Below are 19,942 nucleotides of genomic sequence, written 5' to 3' on the forward strand. Positions count from 1 at the left end.
CCTGGGAAAAAGCCTCTGACTATCCACACGATCAATGCCTCTCATCATCTTATACACCTCTATCAGGTCACCTCTCATCCTCCCTCGCTCCAAGGAGAAAAGGCCGAGTTCACTCAACCTGTTTTCATAAGGCATGCTCCCCCAATCCAGGCAACATCCTTGTAAATCTCTTCTGCACCCTTTCTATGGCTTCCACATCCTTCCTGTAGTGAGGCAACCAGAACTGAGCACAGTACTCCAAGTGGGGTCTGACCAGGGTCCTATATAGCTGCAACATTACCTCTCGGTTCCTAAATTCAATTCCAAGATTGATGAAGGCCAATACACTGTATGCCTCCTTAACCACAGAGTCAACCTGCACAGCTGCTTTGAGCGTCCTATGGACTCAGACCCCAAGATCCCTCTGATCCTCCACACTGCCAATAGCCTTACCATTAATACTATATTCTGCCATCATATTTGACCTACCAAAATGAACCACTTCATACTTATCTGGGTTGAACTCCATCTGATACTTCTCAGCCCATTTTTGCATCCTATCAATGTCCCGCTGTAACTTCTGACAGCCCTTCACACTATCCACAACACCTCCAACCTTTGTGTCATCAGCAAACTTACTAACCCATCCCTCCACTTCCTCATCCAGGTCATTTATAAAAATCACGAGGAGTAAGGGTCCCAGAACAGATCCCTGAGGCACACCACGTCATCGACCTCCACGCAGAATATGACCCATCTACAACCACTCTTTGCCTTCTGTGGGCAAGCCAATTCTGGATTCACAAAGCAATGTTCCCTTGGATCCCATGCCTCCATGGAGAAGATGGCGGCGTGACGGCAGCGCGCACCGCCACTTCAGTGGTGATGTCTGTTATCTGTCAAGTAGGAGACCGTGCACAATTCTGATTTGATGGAGGTAGACATGAGAGTACGGAGGAACATCTGGAAAACTTCTGAAATGCCCGCTTCGCTGCCACTGCTACTGTGTGGTAACCGGAATCTCCAGAGCAGAAGGCCCCGAAATCCTTGGCTTTGCGTGCTAGAGCAGCCGGGTGAGGTCGAAGGCGCTCGGCAGAGGATGGCGCTCTGGAGGCCGTATCGGAGAGGCTGGTTGGAAGCTTGAAGTTTTCGGACGGATGGACTCAAAGTTTCGGCTGTGGTCGGCTACTGCCAAGGCATCGGCAAGTTGACGGTGCCTGGAGGTTTATGGCAGGGAGTTTCTCCCTTTTGCCGCCTGCTATTGGGGACTCGGGAGTCGATTGACTCGGGGACTTTTGAGACTTCATTTACTGTGCCCATGGTTTGTTCTTCATCAAATTATGGTATTGCTTTGCACTGCTGTAACTATATGTTATAATTATGTGGTTCTGTCAGTGTTAGTCTTTGGTTTGTCCTGTTTTCTGTGATATCACTCCGGAGAAACATTGTATCATTTCATAATGCATGTATGCATTTCTAAATGAGAATAAAAGAGGACTGAGAGTTTTCATAATCTAATCCTTACTTTCTCAATAGGCTTTGCATGGGGTACCTTATCAAATGCTTTGCTGAAATCCATCTACATCTACTGCTCTTCCTTCATCAAGGTGTTTAGTCACATCAGGCTCGTAAGGCACGACCTGCCCTTGACAAAGCCATGCTGACTATTCCTATCCATATTATACCTCTCCAAATATTCATAAATCCTGCCCCTCAGGATCTTCTCCATCAACTTACCAACCACTGAAGTGAGACTCACTGGTCCATAATTTCCTGGGCTATCTCTACTCCCTTTCTTGAAAAAAGGAACAACATTCGCAACCCTCCAATCCTCCAGATCCTCTCCCATCCTCATTGATGATGCAAAGATCATTGCCAGAGGCTCAGCAATCTCCTCCCTCGCCTCCCACAGTAACCTGGGGTACATCTCATCCAGAGCCGACGACTTATCCAACTTGATACCTTCCAAAAGCTCCAGCACATCCTCTTTTACTGGTTCTGAACCCTGAAATAGCAGTGCATTTTGTAGATGATACACGCTGCTGAACAACTGGACAAGAACAGGGATTTAAGTACTATAGCCTAAAACTATCCATTAATTGAAACCAATGATTTAACTTTTGTTTCGGTAATGCACAAGTTACTTTGTTTTATAGCATTTAATAGATGTCATTTTATTAACAACATGATAAACCAAAGAGTTATCAAAAGAATGTAAAATCCTTACATTTGATTAAAGATAACAAATGATATTTTGTAAAAACTTGCATTGAAAATACAATTGAAGTTGAAATGTCCACAGGGATCTTATCACATGCATGCATATCTAACTTGTTGCTAAATATAAAAAGAACAGAGCACCAATTCACCGCTAATACTGCCTTTCAGTTACTATCTACCCACAGCATTTTCCATATATTGCATATCATAATATATTTAAGCATTTAATACACAGTATGCTTTTATTTTCAAATAACAGCTTAAAAAACAGGGTTTTGAGTGACTCCTAAACCTGAAGCAAAGATCCAAAAAGCTCATCTTTACATTTTTTATTCATAGAGCAGCAATAAATTAATTATCAAAAAGACAATGTAGTTAGGAAGCTAATTTGGGGATACTCATTATGACAAAAGAGACTAAATAAACTGTAATTCATTCAGCTGAAAATCTCATACCTTTTATATCTGCTGCTGTTCCAGGATGAGGAGATGCAGCCTGATAATAAATGATTGAAATAATTAAAATGACAATATTATTCAGAACTTGCACTTTATAACTGAATATGTTATTATGAACAAGATGTCACTCTAAAAGCTAAAAATAAATAAGTTATTAAGTCAACATTTCCATAGAACAAAAATTATTCATTTGTGTCATGTGCATTATTTGGAAAGTTATGACCAAAGCAATGTGCTTTTGAAGAGATTTCTGCAAAATGGCTGGAAGGAAAAAAATGTGAAACTTTAAATAATAGACTTCCACAATTATAATAAAATCTGGAAATAAATTAAGGAAGCAAAGAACATATTGCAATTGAAGGACACAGACAGGAAAATGACTAAGTACTAAACATTGCACAGGAAATCAATTATTTTACAGATTTTAGATAATATTTTATCTAAATTGTACATCATTTAATATACTGGTTACAAATCTAAAGCAGAATATTATATTTAGAAAAAAACGAAGCTTTTAAAGTAAACAGATTTAGCTACACAAAGCAGCAAAAGAACAGGAGAAGTATTTTGAGATCCATTGTGCCTGGAAAACCACCGATGAATTCTCAAGAAATGTCAAGGTACAAGCTAAATCAATAAATGCTTGACTTTAAAAGTGAACATAGAAAATTTAGCAACAGGAAGTTTTAACAAAAATAAAACAAATGGGAATTCATGATAAATTAATGTTAGAAGACATCAGTTTACACCAGTGTAGCTAACTGGACCAAGCTGTACTGAGGTTTCTGTGATAATTCTTAGAGATCATATATCATTAACTTGATGCAGAACAGATGAAACATTAGGAATGCTCTGTACATATACATGAGCCTGCACTGCCATCCAATAAAATTAAGATTTGATCTTTGGTTTCAACTCCATTTGCCTTTCTATTCACTGTCACCCCTATAATCCAAAAGCATAACTTGACTTCAATAAATCACTGCATGAATCACTATCCAAAGATTTCTGGGACAGAGAATTTCAAATAGTCTCAATGATCTAAGAAAACATTTTTCATCTGAGTCTTAAATCGCCAACTACTTATCATGGGGAGATTGTCTACACGGGAACTATCCAAACCAAGTCCATCCTGTTAAGTTCCCTCATTTTCAAAAAGCATACTCCAGCGCAGTAGATAATATTGGCAAATTAACTGAATGAAATTTGTAAAGGATAAATGGAATTAATAGAGAAGGTGGAGCATACTATTTCAAATAGAAGAATCAGCTGAATAAAAAAATCATACAGTTGACAGGTCAAATAAGTAGCATTCATGAATATTCAGAATTATAGAGACACAAGTTTAAAGTTCAAGTTCAAAGTATATTTATTATCAAAGAACGTATAAATTAGGGGCAGTGTCACAGGGTTAGTGTCCTGGAGAGAGGATCCACCAGTCTACCTAGGCCAGCGTTTAAATTGTCCGAACATTTGCTCACACCTCACGCTAAGAGCCAGGTCCCGTGTCGGCAAGTTGCTCCAGGCCTAAATTTCACTGTCGAACAAACAATTCTCGACCTGTCTATATCAGCTCAGTACCCAGACAGACCCAACCTTGCCCAACTCTTGACACCTTGCCCTTCTAGTCTTTATGATCTGGCATTTAGATTGTCCAAACAACAGACTGTATGTTGCATTAGGAGCCAGGACTCACTGCAGCAAATCACTCCAGGCCTAAAACATGCTGCCCAGTAATTTGCTTCAGACCTGGATTTCAACGCCAAAGAAGCCATTCTCAACCTCTCCAAATTGGCTCAACACTTACAGCAGGCTCACACCTGGGTCAGCTAGACGGGCATCGGAACTCCTCTGTCCTGTCTTCTCCCCTCCGAATCATCCACTCCAACCAGCATAGCTCCAACTCCAAGTGTGTCGATCTTGCAGCGCACCAGCAGGGCACATTGCGTGAACTTGCTTTGCCTTCGCTCACCTCTTCATTGTTTGCTGTGATAGAATACTACAATTTTTTTTTTGAAAAGTGTTTTAGTAATTTTTAAATCTAATTCCTTTGCTTTTGAACTACCAGTAAGCTGCCGCACATCTTCAGTAGCACCATCTTAAACCAATTTTCATTTCTAACCATACTTCTTGTATCCCATAATTTCTTCCACTTTGTAGTATATATCATCTTCTTATCACATCTCTGTCTCCTTAACCATACTCGTTAATGTTTTTTTTAAATACAATGGAAATAACATCCGCCTATTCTAAACTACTAAGACGTTGATTAGAAGTTGCACAATGTTGCATCAGACATGCCACATGAATGTTGCCTGGGAGCTCAGATTACTGCCATCCATGGTCAGACTCCTGCAACATGGCTTTGGAATTTATTCATGTGAAGAGTTAAGGCTGTCATCCTCTGCTGCACAGCTGTCCCAAGCATAATAGCAGAGGCGCCATAAAATATGAATCCACTACCCTCTCTCAAATTAATAGCATCTTTTTTCTTCCCATAACCTACATTCCAACCTTCAGCTCATACTGATTACATCAACAAATGTTACTGACATGGAAATCAGGGAATGTGATAAAAATTCTAGAGACTTCAAAATTGTGTATAAAACTGGAAGCCGCATTGCCATTGGATTGCAGCTACTTAAATGGTAGAAAAGGAGTGGTAATGGCAACAAAAGAACTGATTAGTTACGTATGCAAAAATATGGGACGTAAAGTTCTGCATTGGAATTTAAGAGACCATTTATTTTAAAGTTCAAAGTATATTTGAAATGGTCATAAATGAAATATGTTAGATCAAAGGGATATAGTTGCATATATCACTATAAGCCAAAGAACAAAATGGAAAGGTAAAGTGTGCGGCATTAATGTACGTAACCAGTGAGCGCAGATATCAAGCCTCTGCAAAACCGGGCGAAAGTGTCTTAATTATTGAAAATTAGACCTAGACTGGAATTCTCTTCCAAAAGCTGTTCTATCTAGATAGGCTGACATTTTGATCATTATGTTTGCCAAAGGTATTAAAAATTGCAGAACTAAGGTTCCAATTTTTTTTTGGTTCTAATTGTATTATTTCTTGTAAAAATTGTATATAATTTATTTTAATTTATGCTGCTTATCTGATGATATGTGCCAGCAACGTGGACGTGGATAATAGTGGTCAGATATCAGGCTGGCAGACGACTGTGGATGATGGCTGGTGGCTCTCCCAGGTTAGCGTGTTGTCAGCGGGTTCTGGAGTCAGGTATCCATGTGTGCAGGAGAAGTGAGTTCCAGTGATCCTCTGGGTTTGCAAATCGGTGAGACCTGAGTAAAAGACCTAATGTAGAGGCCTCCATCATTGGTGAGTCTGGATTTTGAGGCCTAGTGTTTGGTGACTGGCTGGTTCTGGGGCCAATGCCAAGGATCAAGGCCTGAGGGTCAAATCAGAAGTCTGAAAGTCAAGACCTGTTGGCCAAGGCCTGAATCTGTGAACCTCTCTGTGAGTTGGCTAGGGAAAGCCACAGGCCCAATCTCTGCAACTCAGAATTTCATTAACCACCACATCTCGGGCAATTTGTTAACCAACCAGGCCCGGTGGGACAAGTCCACTGGAGACTGGAGGCTGAAGATAGCCTGTCCTGAGGTTGGAGGACCGTGTACGTGCAAGTGTGGGAGGGAATAGGGCCTGTTTTGTTATTATTGTTTTGTTACTTATTGTGTTCTATTTCCTAATGTTTTGCCGAGCATGTGGCCATGCTACATTGGTGCCAGATGTGTGGCGACACTAGCAGGTTGCCACCAGCACACCCTCAGGTGTGTCAGTTAACACAAACAATGCATTTTATTGTATGTTTTGATGTACATGTGATAAATACATTTGAACTTTGAATCTTGGAATCGAGTTCCTCTTTGCACCTGTGCATATCTTGTATATTAAATTGCTGACAAGCTAAGCTCCAGGTGTTGAATTGTCTTTTCCTATCAAATTAACAGGCATGTAAAAGCTAGCAAGAACAGTTTAAAATCTATCTTAGAGAAAGGTTTGTGTGTAAGGAGACTAATTAATTTGATTCCATTGAACTGCACTACATTTTAAGAAATCTTGTGTATATTTTGAGGTAATTTTCCAAAATTCAATTTAGGTGGACCTCAACCAATTATTTCTTTATTATAATAACAAAGCAGGCAATAAAGAAACCTATGGATCCAAGTGTAATTCTTAAAGTGACAGATTTAAAAATTACTGAACATTAACATGGTGAAAAATGATTTTTCAGAAGCATGAAGTCATGACTATTCTACCCCTTGAAAATGTAGGCTTTAAGATAGGATATTTTTTGTGATGTTTTCTTTTAGCCTTGCTTTCAAATTCAAATTATTTTTTTGTTGCATATAAAGAACACAGACTCAACTCTGTTGCTAGGTTCTTATGGTTCAGTTACAAGGAGCATTTCTGGGAATCTGTATCTGCAACTGGCTCTAATTTCACACATCTGTTCTGTAAAAACATGGAGTTATAATCATAATTTTCTTCATACGAAGAATGTGTAAATCATATTTCATGAAATCAGCAACTCTGTTGAGCAAGATGGTAACTAGTAACATACTACGTTTAACTACTTACTTGAGTGGGATGTGCAGCAGAGTTGACTAAAATATCTTACCTGCTTGGAATATGTAAAAGGATTTATGATTCTAAAGCCAACCAATAAATCTTACTGATACAAAGTTTTAAGGTAAAACACGAGGGGTGATTGATATGTTCGTGGCCTAAGGTAGAAGGGGTTTTAGAAAACCTATCACATTTATTTTTTCTACGTTACACACTTAGTCCAGCTGTCATGGAGCATACAGATCCCTTCTTTGCAGAAGTCGGCATCTTGGAGCTCCAGAAGTGGTCAACAGCAGGGGTGATTGATAAGTTTGTGGCCTAAGGTAGAAGGAGATGAGTTATTAACTTCAAACTTCCTGCATTTTCACTCAAAGAGTTGAACTGCATGTGCATATAACGAGAGCTGTATAACTCATCTCCTTCTACCTTAGGCCACAAACCTATCAATCACCCTTGTTGTGGACCACTTCTACAAAGAAGGGATTCGTATGCTCTACGACTGCTGGACTAAGTGTGCACATGCAGGAGGGGACTATGTTGAAAGATAAGTATGCTAGGTTTTCCAAAATTGACTCCTCTACCTTAGGCCTCGAACTTATAAATCACCCCTCATAAAACCATCACATTTTATCTCAATGCAACAAATTTATCCATCACAATTTTGCTATCCCAGTCAATTAAATTATTTGTATTTCACTTTGCCCATTTTCACCTTGAATGTAAGCTATGGCATTCTCAGTTAAAGAGAAAAATGTGGATGTTCTAGGGTTGCGGTATCGTTATACATCTCAAATGCTGGTATATTTCAAGTTTCTACCAAGTCCATTTCTAATATCATATTTACTCTTTCAACTTGTATGATATTGCTAACTCCATTCACCAGGTAGAAATGTACAGTATTTAACCTTTGCTGTATAACCATCGAGCGCAAATAACTTGAAATAGATTAAGATAACACACACAAAATGCTGGAGGAATTCATCAGGCCAGACAGCATCTATGGAAAAAGAGTACAGTTGATGTTTTGATGAAACATCAGCTGTACTCTTTTCCAGAGATGCTGCTTGGCCTGCCTTGCTTAGTTCCTCTGGGGGGGGGGGGGGGGGGGGTGTTAGTTACTTGGTGCTCCAGCATCTGCAGATTTTCTCTTCTTTATAGTAGATTTAACAGTGATTTAGCAAGTCAAGCAGCATAAACACGTCAAAACACAAAATGGCTCCATAAAACATGATTAAATCTACATCCAAAAGTTACTTGGTTGAATAAAGCTATTTCCTGCTTGTTTGACTAGATTGTTTGAAGCTTGCTGCTTCAAAAGAGTTCAAGAGAGTTCCAAAAATTTTATTTGTCAAGATGCACATTACACTCCAGTATCAATATCCTAGCAAAACATGAAACAGTGTTCTTCAACAATATTGTTTAAGATCTAGTTTACATATCCACATTTCTGAACAACTACTTTTCCATGCTGCTCAATTCTTTGATGTTGGGCATTAACTTTCAAACTCATCTCAGCACTTACTTTATAGCTTGAATACTCTTATATGCACTGTCAAAATTGAATAAGGCACTGAATAATTTGTAAATACCAGGAAAAATGAAAGATCATTGAACTGAAGCATGAACTTTGTTTTTCTCCTAACAAATGCCGCCTGACTTGCTGTATATTCCTGGGACATTTTCATTCCCCTCACCCACCACCAGAGCTTAATTCAGAAGTCTAATCTCTTTTTTCCTCTGTCATTTCCCTTTGCCTTGCACCATGCCTGTTTAGTTATTATCACCAGATCCATAATAACATAACAATCATTTGTATCCTGTTGAAAAAAATATTTTGCGCTATTTTGGCAACAAGAGCAAGCACAAAGACTCAAAAAGAAGTGGGAGTTTGGGGTGGGGGAGAGGCCTCATTGCTTGCCCTAGCTCTTTTCAACTACACAGCCACAGACCTTGCAATAATTCCTGGAAGTTCACCTAATCAGCCTTATTGCACTGTTGCCTCAAGTCAGACATCCCACCCTGCAAAAACTCATTTCCGGGAGGTAGCACCATCAATTTGCGGGAGACTTCCGGGAGAGGTGGGATGTCTGCAGTAGAGTAGCTCCTTAGCAGCTAGCCAGCTAGTTTAAATAACGTTAGCTATGCTAATGAACGAATGACACCTGTTAAACTCACCTCAACATGTCTTTTACAGTCTTAACCCACCATGGGCAATAGAAAAGTCATTGTTGCAAACAGTGCGGCGAACAACACTGTCATTATTTTGACCCCTATTAGGCAGGGGTACACTTTAGTGTAGTCTGGGGTGATGTACGTTTTATATTTTTTTTGGACCACTCTGCACTGGTGTTTTCATTTTTTTTTCTTTTCTCTCTCTCTCTCTCTCTCTCCCTCTCTCCCTCTCTCCCTCTCTCCCTCTCTCCCTCTCTCCCTCTCTCCCTCTCTCCCTCTCAAAAAAATTGATTTCCGTGATATTATATATAATTTGCAGGCATCAGGGAGCCACTATTAATATGCGGGAGACTCCTGAAAGTTCCGGGAGAGGTGGGATGTCTGTTCAAGTATCAAATTACAGGAAACAGGGTGATTGCAAATGGCCTTCATCAACTAGAATGCCCCCTCCTGGACTTCATGCCACCAAGCCAACCTAGACTGGATCAATGGTCTACTTAAACATACTAGGAAGCTATAAAGAAACTTGTGTTTTCCTGTCACAGAGGATAACATAACAAGAAGCCCCCCCCCCTTGCCATCCTTTCTTGGTCTCTAACATATCAGAATCAGGTTTGTTATCACCAGCATGTGTCATTAAGTTTCTTAACTTAGCAGCAGCAATACAATGCAATACATTATAATATAGAAAGAAAAAAATGAACCTCATCTAATGAAAACTGAACAAAAGTATTAGGGTAAACATGGCCCAGAAAACTTCAAGAATGCTGCAGGGATGCCAGCCAAAATAATACACCACCACATTGGTTTTTGTGCACTCTACTGCTGAAGACTGTTCCACCTCATGGTCCCATGGCCACCAGATGAAAACACAGCTTTCTGAAACCATACGGATAAAGGTCCATAAGTACACTCCAACTGAGTGTCTGTTTTTGCCTCTCTTTTCAGTACTCTTAAAAATGGAATAAAATCATGAGTAACTGATCAAAACACATTTGTTTGTCACATAGTTCTAATGTCCTGGAATTATAATGCCTTGGGTTCAATTGCCAATCATTTTTTTTTGCTATACTGATGGAGGCAGATGCTCTTATGAAATTGGAGAAGCATTTGGACAGAAATATGGTTAATCAGGGCATGCAGAGCCTTCAGGGATAGTGTGGGTATACTGGATTGGTATGGTTGTGTACAATATGCAACATTGCCATAGTGGGTGAATGGCCTGTTTCAAAACTGTGTGCAAACGTGCTAGAGCTTTCGAAAAGCGTTAAGATGTGCTAGAGCTTTCGAAAAGCATTAAGATGTGCTGGAGCTTTCGAAAAGCATTAAGATGTGCTGGAGCTTTTGAAAAGCATTAAGTTAAATAAGTCACCAGGACCAGACGAGATATAAACCAGGCTACTGTGGGAAGCGAGGAAGGAGATTGCTGAGCCTCTGACAATGATCTTTACATCATCAATTGGGACAGAAGTACCAGAGAATTGGAGAGCTGCAAATGTTGTTTCTTTGTTCAAGAAAGGGAGTAGAGATAACCCAGGAAATTATAGACCAGTGAGCCTTACTTCAATGATGGGTAAGTTGTTGAAGAAGATCCTGAGAGGTAGGACCTATGAGCATTTGGAGAGACATATCTGATTAGGGATAGTCACAATAGCTTTGTCAAGGGCAGGTTGTGCTTTAAGAGCCTGATTAAATTCTTTGAGAATGTAACGAAACACATTGATGAAGGTAGAGCAGTGGATGTGATGAATATGGATTTCAATAAGGCATTTGATAAGGTTCTCCGTGCAAGGCATATTCAGAAAATAAGGAGGCACGAGATCCAAGGAGAACTTGCTTTGTGGATCCAGCATTGGCTTGCCCACAGAAAGCAAAGGGTGCCTGTAGGTGGTTCGTATTCTACTTGGAGGTTGGTAACCAGTGGTGTTCCGCAGGGATTTGTTCTGGGACCCCTCCTCTTTATGATTTTTATAAATGACCTAGATGAAGTAGTAGAAGGGAGGGTTAGTAAGTTTACTGATGACACAAAGGTTAGGGGGTGTTGTGGGTAGTCTGGAGGGTTGTCAGAGGTTACAGCAGGACATCGATAGGATGCAGAACTGGGCTAGGAAGTGGCAGATGGACTTCAACCCAGTTAGGTCTGAAGTGGTTTATTTTGGTAATATGGAGACAGAATATAGTATTAATTGTAAGACTCTTGGCAGTGTGGAGGATCAGAGAGCTCTTAGTGTCCATGTCCATAGGACAGTCAAAGCTACTGTGCATGTTGATAGTGATGTTGAAGGTGTATGGCATGTTGGCATTCACCAACCATGGGATTGAGTTCAAGAGCTGTGAGGTAATGTTACAGCTATACAAGACCTTGGTCAGAACCCACTTGGAGTACTGTGTTCAGTTCTGGTCACCTCACTACAGGAAGGATGTGGATATGATAGAAAGAGTGCAGAGGAGATTTAAAAGGATATTGCCTGGATTGGAGAGTGTGCCTTATGAGAACAGGTTGAGTGAACTCGGCCTTTTCTCTTTGGAGCGACGGAAGATGACAGGTGATCTGATGGAGGTATATAAGATGATGAGAAGTATTGATCGTGTGGATAACCAGAGGCCTTTTCCCAGGGCTGAAATGGCTTACATGAGGGGCATAGTTTTAAGGTGATTGGAAGTAGATGCAGAGGGGATGTCAGGGGTAAATTTTTCACACAGAGTGGTGGGTGTGTAGAATGCACTGCTGGTGGCGGTGGTGGAGGTGGATACAATTGGTTCTATTAAGATAATCTTAGATAGGCACATGGAGCTTAGTAGAATAGAGGGCTATGCAGTAGGGTAATTTTAAGCAGTTTCTAGGGTAGGTTACATGCTTGATACAACATTGTGGGCCGAAGGGCCTGCAGTGTGCTGTAGATTTCTATGTTCTATGTACAATTCTATAACTGGTGCTTCATAATTTAGATATATGGAACCCTTAATCTGAATATCATTTATTAATCTGAGTACCACTTATTAATCTGAATATCTCACTTATTCTAATTCCCTAATTTTCTTTGGTTTTCTACTGTTAAACTGAAAAAAAGTTTATTTCATAGCACTAAAATGCCTCACCAATTTATAAATTTTTAGTGAGATAGCCACGTTCACAGTTTATATTGAGCACCAAGAGTAACTATGATCCATAATCTTATTAGCAGCAATCGCCTACTCCAAATTTCTCTTTCTTAACTCATGTACTTAATTCACATACTTATAAAGCCTAACACTCATTCCTTAAACATTCAGCATTATACAAAACAAAAATAAAATGTGCACACCAAGGGACACAGATTGGGTGGATGCAAACTGTCTTTTGCTCAGGGTTGTGGAAATCAAGAATTAGAGGTCGCAGGTTTAGCATGAAAAGGGCGAGATTTAATAGGAACCCAACAGTTAACTTTTTCACCCTGAGGGTAGTCTGTAGAGGAAGTGGCTGAGTCTGGTATATAAACAACAATTAAAAGCCACTTCATGGTTAGGAGGAGTTTAGCGCAGGGGTTCCCAACCTTTTTTATGCCATGGACCGATACCATTAAGCAAAAGGTCCATGGACTCCAGGTTGAGAATCACTGGTTTAGAGGAATAAGGCCCAAGTACAGGCTAGTGGGACTGACTGAGATGAGCATCTGGATCAGCATGGACCAGTTGTGCCAAAAAGTCTGCCAATGTGCTGTATGACTCTGGCCATTCAATACAATTAAAAATGACTTCACAAACCCAATACATAATTGTTTAACAACAGGAATTCTGCAGATGCTGGAAATTCAAGCAACATACATCAAAGTTGCTGGTGAACGCAGCAGGCCAGGCAGCATCTCTAGGAAGAGGTGCAGTCGACCTTTCAGGCCAAGACCCTTCGTCAGGACTAACTGAAGGAAGAGTGAGTAAGAGATTTGAAAGTTGGAGGGGGAGGGGGAGATCCAAAATGATAGGAGAAGACAGAAGGGGGAGGGATGGAGCCAAGAGCTGGACAGGTGATTGGCAAAAGGGGATACAAGAGGATCATGGGACAGGAGGTCCAGGAAGAAAGACAAGGGGGGGAACCCAGAGGATGGGCAAGGGGTATACTCAGAGGGACAGAGGGAGAAAAAGGAGAGTGAGAGAAAGAATGTGTGTATAAAAATAAATAACAGATGGGGTACGAGGGGGAGGTGGGGCATTAGCGGAAGTTAGAGAAGTCAATGTTCATGCCATCAAGTTGGAGGCTACCCAGACGGAATATAAGGTGTTGTTCCTCCAACCTGAGTGTGGCTTCATCTTTACAGTAGAGGAGGCCGTGGATAGACATGTCAGAATGGGAATGGGATGTGGAATTAAAATGTGTGTCCACTGGGAGATCCTGCTTTCTCTGGCGGACAGAGGGTAGGTGTTCAGCAAGGCGGTCTCCCAGTCTACGTCGGGTCTCGCCAATATATAAAAGGCCACATCGGGAGCACCGGACGCAGTATATCACCCCAGCCGACTCACAGGTGAAGTGTTGCCTCACCTGGAAGGACTGTTTGGAGCCCTGAATGGTGGTAAGGGAGGAAGTGTAAGGGCATGTGTAGCACTTGTTCCGCTTACATGGATAAGTGCCAGGAGGGAGATCAGTGGGGAGGGATGGGGGGGACGAATGGACAAGGGAGTTGCGTAGGGAGCGATCCCTGCAGAATGCAGAGAGAGGGGGAGAGGGAAAGATGTGCTTAGTGGTGGGATCCCGTTGGAGGTGGCGGAAGTTACGGAGAATAATATGTTGGACCCGGAGGCTAGTGGGGTGGTAGGTGAGGACCAGGGGAACCCTATTCCAAGTGGGGTGGCGGGAGGATGGAGTGAGAGCAGATGTATGTGAAATGGGGGAGATGCGTTTAAGAGCAGAGTTGATGGTGGAGGAAGGGAAGCCCCTTACTTTAAAAAAGGAAGACATCACCCTCGTCCTAGAATGAAAAGCCTCATCCTGAGAGCAGATGCGGCGGAGACGGAGGAATTGCGAGAAGGGGATGGCGTTTTTGCAAGAGACAGGGTGAGAAGAGGAATAGTCCAGATAGCTGTGAGAGTCAGTAGGCTTATAGTAGACATCAGTGGATAAGCTGTCTCCAGAGACAGAGACAGAAAGATCTAGAAAGGGGAGGGAGGTGTCGTATGGGTCCTAGCTATATCTACCTTTTTGTTCTAAAGGTGTAGCTATGGGCACCCGTATGAGTCCTAGCTATGCCTGCCTTTTTGTTGGCTTTGTGGAACAATCTATGTTCCGTGCCTATTCTGGTATCTGTCCCCCACTTTTCCTTCGCTACATCGATGACTGCATTGGCGCTGCTTCCTGCACGCATGCAGAGCTCGTTGACTTTATTAACTTTGCCTCCAACTTTCAACCTGTCCTCAAGTTTACCTGGTCCATTTCCGACACCTCCCTCCCCTTTCTAGATCTTTCTGTCTCTGTCTCTCTCTCTGGAGACAGCTTATCCACTGATGTCTACTGTAAGCCTACTAACTCTCACAGCTATCTAGACTATTCCTCTTCTCACTCTGTCTCTTGCAAAAATGCCATCCCCTTCTCACAATTCCTCTGTCTCTGCCGCATCTGCTCTCAGGATGAAGCTTTTCATTCTAGGACGAGGGAGATGTCTTCCTTTTTTAAAGAAAGGGGCTTCCCTTCCTCCACTATCAACTCTGCTCTTAAACGCATCTCCCCCACTTCACGTACATCTGCTCTCACTCCATCCTCCCGCCACCCCACTAGGAATAGGGTTCCCCTGGTCCTAACCTACCTCCGGGTCCAACATATTATTCTCCGTAACTTCCGCCACCTCCAATCCTGAGAAAGCTCTGTCCGCCAGAGAAAGCAGGATCTCCCAGTGGCCACACATTTTAATTCCACATCCCATTCCCATTCTGACATGTCTATCCACGGCCTCCTCTACTGTAAAGATGAAGCCACACTCAGGTTGGCGGAACAACACCTTATATTCCGTCTGGGTAGCCTCCAACCTGATGGCATGAACATCGACTTCTCTAACTTCCGCTAATGCCCCACCTCCCCCTTGTACCCCATCTGTTACTTATTTTTATACACACATTTTTTCTCTCACTCTCCTTCTTCTCCCTCTGTCCCTCTGAATATACCCCTTGCCCATCCTCTGGGTCCCCCCCCTCCCCTTGTCTTTCTTCCCGGACCTCCTGTCCCATGATCCTCTCATATCCCTTTTGCCTATCACCTGTCCAGCTCTTGGCTCCATCCCTCCCCCTCTTGTCTTCCCCTATCATTTTGCATCTCCCCCTCCCCCTCCAACTTTCAAATCCCTTACTCACTCTTCCTTCAGTTAGTCCTGACGAAGGGTCTCGGCCTGAAACGTCGACTGCACCTCTTCCTAGAGATGCTGCCTGGCCTGCTGCGTTCACCAGCAACTTCGATGTGTGTTACATAATTGTTTAAAATCACATCTGATTGTCTGTGAAACAGCAGGTAACAACCTTGTTGCAATCACAAGACACATGGCACCTTGTTGGAAAAGAACTGTAACACACAACAAACCAACTCAGGGAACAAAAACCTGATCACTGAATTCCTAACCTATCTCCTAACACTCCCCAAACTGCCCCCATGATACACAGAGCCTCTGCCTTCAACCTCCCGTGGAGACTGAAAACTTCCCAGCAGAATCCAGAAAGACGCTCAATGACCCACATTAGCCACTAGCTGTATCTATAGAACACTTGACTTCAATGTGTCCAAATGAACACATCAGCTCTCCAGCTAACAGCTCATAAGGTCACTGTTTGAATTTACATAATGGATATCTAACTAAGAGAGCTTTCAATTTATACTAAAAGAAGAATACAGCATTCTATAAAACTACAATATTTTTGCAACCAGATTAAAAATAACTAGATAGTTCTCCTGTTAATCAAGCTTGGTAATTGTAATGGTACAAAAGGCTGGATTTTATTTTATTACAAATAATTTGTATTCAACTATTCAATGCATTTCCTGTACAAATAACTCGACTATTATTGGAATAATTTATGCAGTTTGAATCATAATTCACAGACCATATAAATTCTCTAGTATATATACAATATGTCTAAAATTGATAGGAAACTTATATTTATAAATCATTCTACAGCAGCCATATTTATAGCCTCTATGTTCAAATGACAGCATGAATGCCACTGTGTTTCAAAGGAGTGTTGGACATTAAATAAGTCATTCCCTAACAATCACAGCGGAGAAAAAAATCCCATAATCTTGATTTATATCCTACTTATCCAGAACTAGCTAAAACCATTGTCATTCATGTAACACATTAAACCAGTGTTCAAACTTAAAAAGCAAAAATCTACAATACATGCTAATAATCATACATCTGAGAGAAAATCCCGAATTTTTACTTCCCTTATCGATTCTTATAATTAAAATGTCATTTGTAAATTCGTTGTAAGTGCACAGCCCTGCCAAATATGACAAGACCAATGAGTTCTAGTCACTCTCCAACCAAACATAAAGAGAAATGCTTATGGTTTACCAAATACTTTTCCCACCTCTTATCACTTCAATTACTATTAAATCAAATTATTACTTGAAAATAGAAATACTTAAAATATTCTACTCCATGTCTTCATAAATTCCATGAACTTCAGTATTTTATAAATATGCTATAATTTACTTCAAATAAAGTTATTAAGTTGCTCTGCTGTAAATTCCTCTAATCTTACTAAAGTTTTTCATCTCTCAAACATCAAACCAAAATTGCCAGCAATCATACTGAATACAAAGATTCACCAAAGCAGACCATGAATTCATTAATATATTTATACAAGCAATAATTAGTTAATTATTCAGTGGTTGAAAATGGCATTGGTTTGAGCTGAAGGCTTTGCCACCACAGACAGAGCAAATAAATGCAAGAGACCAAAATTGTGGGAGTGCAAATGTTTTGTCAGCTTGAGGGCAAAACTTAAAAGGGAAATTTAAAGCAGGGGTGATGTCTGTTTTAAAAATGCACTACTTAACTAAAGTTAGGGGAGGTTGGCAGACGTAAGCATGATTTGTAAATAAAATTTTTGAAAGGATTTCAGTTAATTTAATTGTTAGATTTAATGAAAGGATAATTTGTTGCAAATCAACAAGTATGAATGTGAACTGTGTAATATCATCATTCTTATCACACAAATGCTGTAATTATTACTCTTCGCAAAATCAATTTTGAAAACTACTTACAAAACTGGAACAAGGAATAATTGATTCCGTCTCTTAAGATTGCATTGGTCTACAACTTCCAAATTTTAAAGCAAAAGTTGCTGATAGTTTTTAATGACTGTTAGATTTTAGAAACTAAGTAAAGAAAAAGCACTTTTGAATGGCAGGCAATGATTGCAGAACCAGTGAGTTCATAATACCTGGTGGCTACTGTCCAGACCAGCGTAGGAATTTCGTGAACTGCAACCAACTGGAGGAGTTGCTTCCCGTACAAATTCAGTCATTTCTATTCCACCTCCAGGGTCGCTGTAAAAAAATAACATAAGAATCCTGAGGAAAACTTCAGAAAAATTATGCAAATCTACACTTTCAAATTAGGCTTTTATTTACAACTGATCCGTAAGACTTCAACATTACTGTTGACTACAATTCACTTTTTAAGTTCTAGCTTATAAATATCAATCAACCAATTCACTAAAACAGATTAGGTAATCACAACATTGCTTGTGGAACATGCCGTGTGCACATTGCCAGTCCTATTTCTGATGCCACAACAATATTGTCTGCATTTCACAAGTATGTTATTAGCTATTAAGCAGATGACTTGAGGTCATGAGGGAGGCATTATAAAATCATTTCGTTCTTTGCTCCTTCGCTTTCCATAAGAAAGGCATTGTTGAACTGCATCCCACCCTACAGAATGTTGTTTGGTGTAGGCCCATCACTAGGGTTGCCAACTTTCTCACTCCCAAATAAGGGACAAAAGTAGCAGTCAAATACGGGACACTTGCGTTTATCTCGAGTAAGACTACCATGACCATGAGGCCTTGCATGGGCACCTGTGTGCGCATGCGTGACCTGTGCATGTGTGTACGTGCCAATTTTTTTCTACAAATCTGTTTTGGCTTAATCTTCCCGATGTTGCTTTTACTATATGTTAGTGTTACTTCAGGTTTTATGTGTTATTTGGTATGATTTGGTAGCTTATTTTATGGGTCTGGGAATGCTCAAATATTTTTCCCATATAAATTAATGGTAATTGCTTCTTCGCTTTATGCCATTTCGGCTTACGAACGGTTTCATCGGAACGCTCTACCTTTGCAGGGGAAACATGGGATAAGGGCAGTCCCATATGGGACAAACCAACTTAGCCCAATATATATGGGATGTCCCGGCTAATACGGGACAGTTGGCAACCCTACCCATCACCCAAATTGTCTTTCCTCACCATGTAAATGAACTTGTTGACAACTCATAAGTATATGTTCATCTTTACCACAATTTCCTTTCATTAGTTTTTCACACCACTGCCACAATACTGAACTATCCCTTACAGAATGGGAGGAGTAAACTCCAGAAAACAGCCATTAGGCCTTCAGAATCTGCGGCATTTGATATGAAAAACAATCTATTTAACTACACTCTTTACCCATGCCCAGTCTCTTTTGACTCTTATATAAATTACGTACTACTGTACAGTTGCTTTTCAGTCACTCAATACCAAGAGCAATAAGACATCACCACATCAATCAGGTTGGCAGTCAAGGCAAGCCTCTTCTTTGCCATGCCCTGTCCAATCAGAACATTGCAACTCTGAAAATCATCTCTGAAGCTCACGGGCACAAAATATTGATGTAATAATGCAGAAAGCATGCTAGTGGCTATATTCAATTAGGAGTTTGGGGAGACTTATTACATCACCAAAGATGCTAGCAAATTTCTACAGATGCCACATGGAGAACATTCTAACTGGTTGCATCACTGTCTGATACGAGGAGCCATTGCACAGAATCGGAAAAGGCTGCAGAGGATTACAAACTCAGTCAACTCCATCATGGGCACTAGCCTCCCCAGAATTGACAACAACTTCAAAAGGCAATGCCTCAAAAAGGAAGCATCCATCATTAAGGACCCACAGCACCATCAGAGAGTAGGTATGGGAGTCTGAAGGCACACACTCTATGTGTTAAAGACAGCTTCTTCCTTTCCACCATCAGATTTCTGAATGGACAGTTAACCAAACCATGAACACGACCTAAAAATTTTTGCTCTTTTTACTTCATTTAATATTTTTGATATATTTCATATTGCAATTTATAGTATTTTTATGTATTGCACTCGATGGCTACTACAAAATAAATTTCATGGCCTATGTCAGTGATATGTAACCTGATTCTGAATGCAAGTGCACAGATATCTCAAAATGCAATGCACTGCAATCTTCATCTTGGAGGCAATTTATTTGTGAGAGGCCACAATGATCATGGCATATCTTAACAATCAATTGGTCTTTACTCCACTTCCATGAAGTCACTGAAT

General features: G+C 40.7%; 1 protein-coding gene across 6 annotated transcripts in view; it reads right to left on the reverse strand.

Annotated features, from left to right (window-relative positions):
* Positions 1 to 19,942, reverse strand: part of pcnx1 (pecanex 1) — a 253,752-nt gene that overhangs the window by 152,506 nt on the left and 81,304 nt on the right. For all 6 annotated transcript variants that reach the window (XM_072265724.1, XM_072265689.1, XM_072265683.1 and 3 more), the window contains 2 exons: positions 17,824 to 17,929; positions 2,655 to 2,694 (listed from right to left, as the gene is read on the reverse strand). In XM_072265724.1, the coding sequence (XP_072121825.1) occupies positions 2,655 to 2,694; positions 17,824 to 17,929 (146 nt within the window). The remainder of the gene's footprint in view (positions 1 to 2,654; positions 2,695 to 17,823; positions 17,930 to 19,942) is intronic.

Source organism: Mobula birostris, chromosome 1 (genome assembly GCF_030028105.1).
Source record: "Mobula birostris isolate sMobBir1 chromosome 1, sMobBir1.hap1, whole genome shotgun sequence".
In the NCBI taxonomy this organism is placed as follows: domain Eukaryota; kingdom Metazoa; phylum Chordata; class Chondrichthyes; order Myliobatiformes; family Myliobatidae; genus Mobula; species Mobula birostris.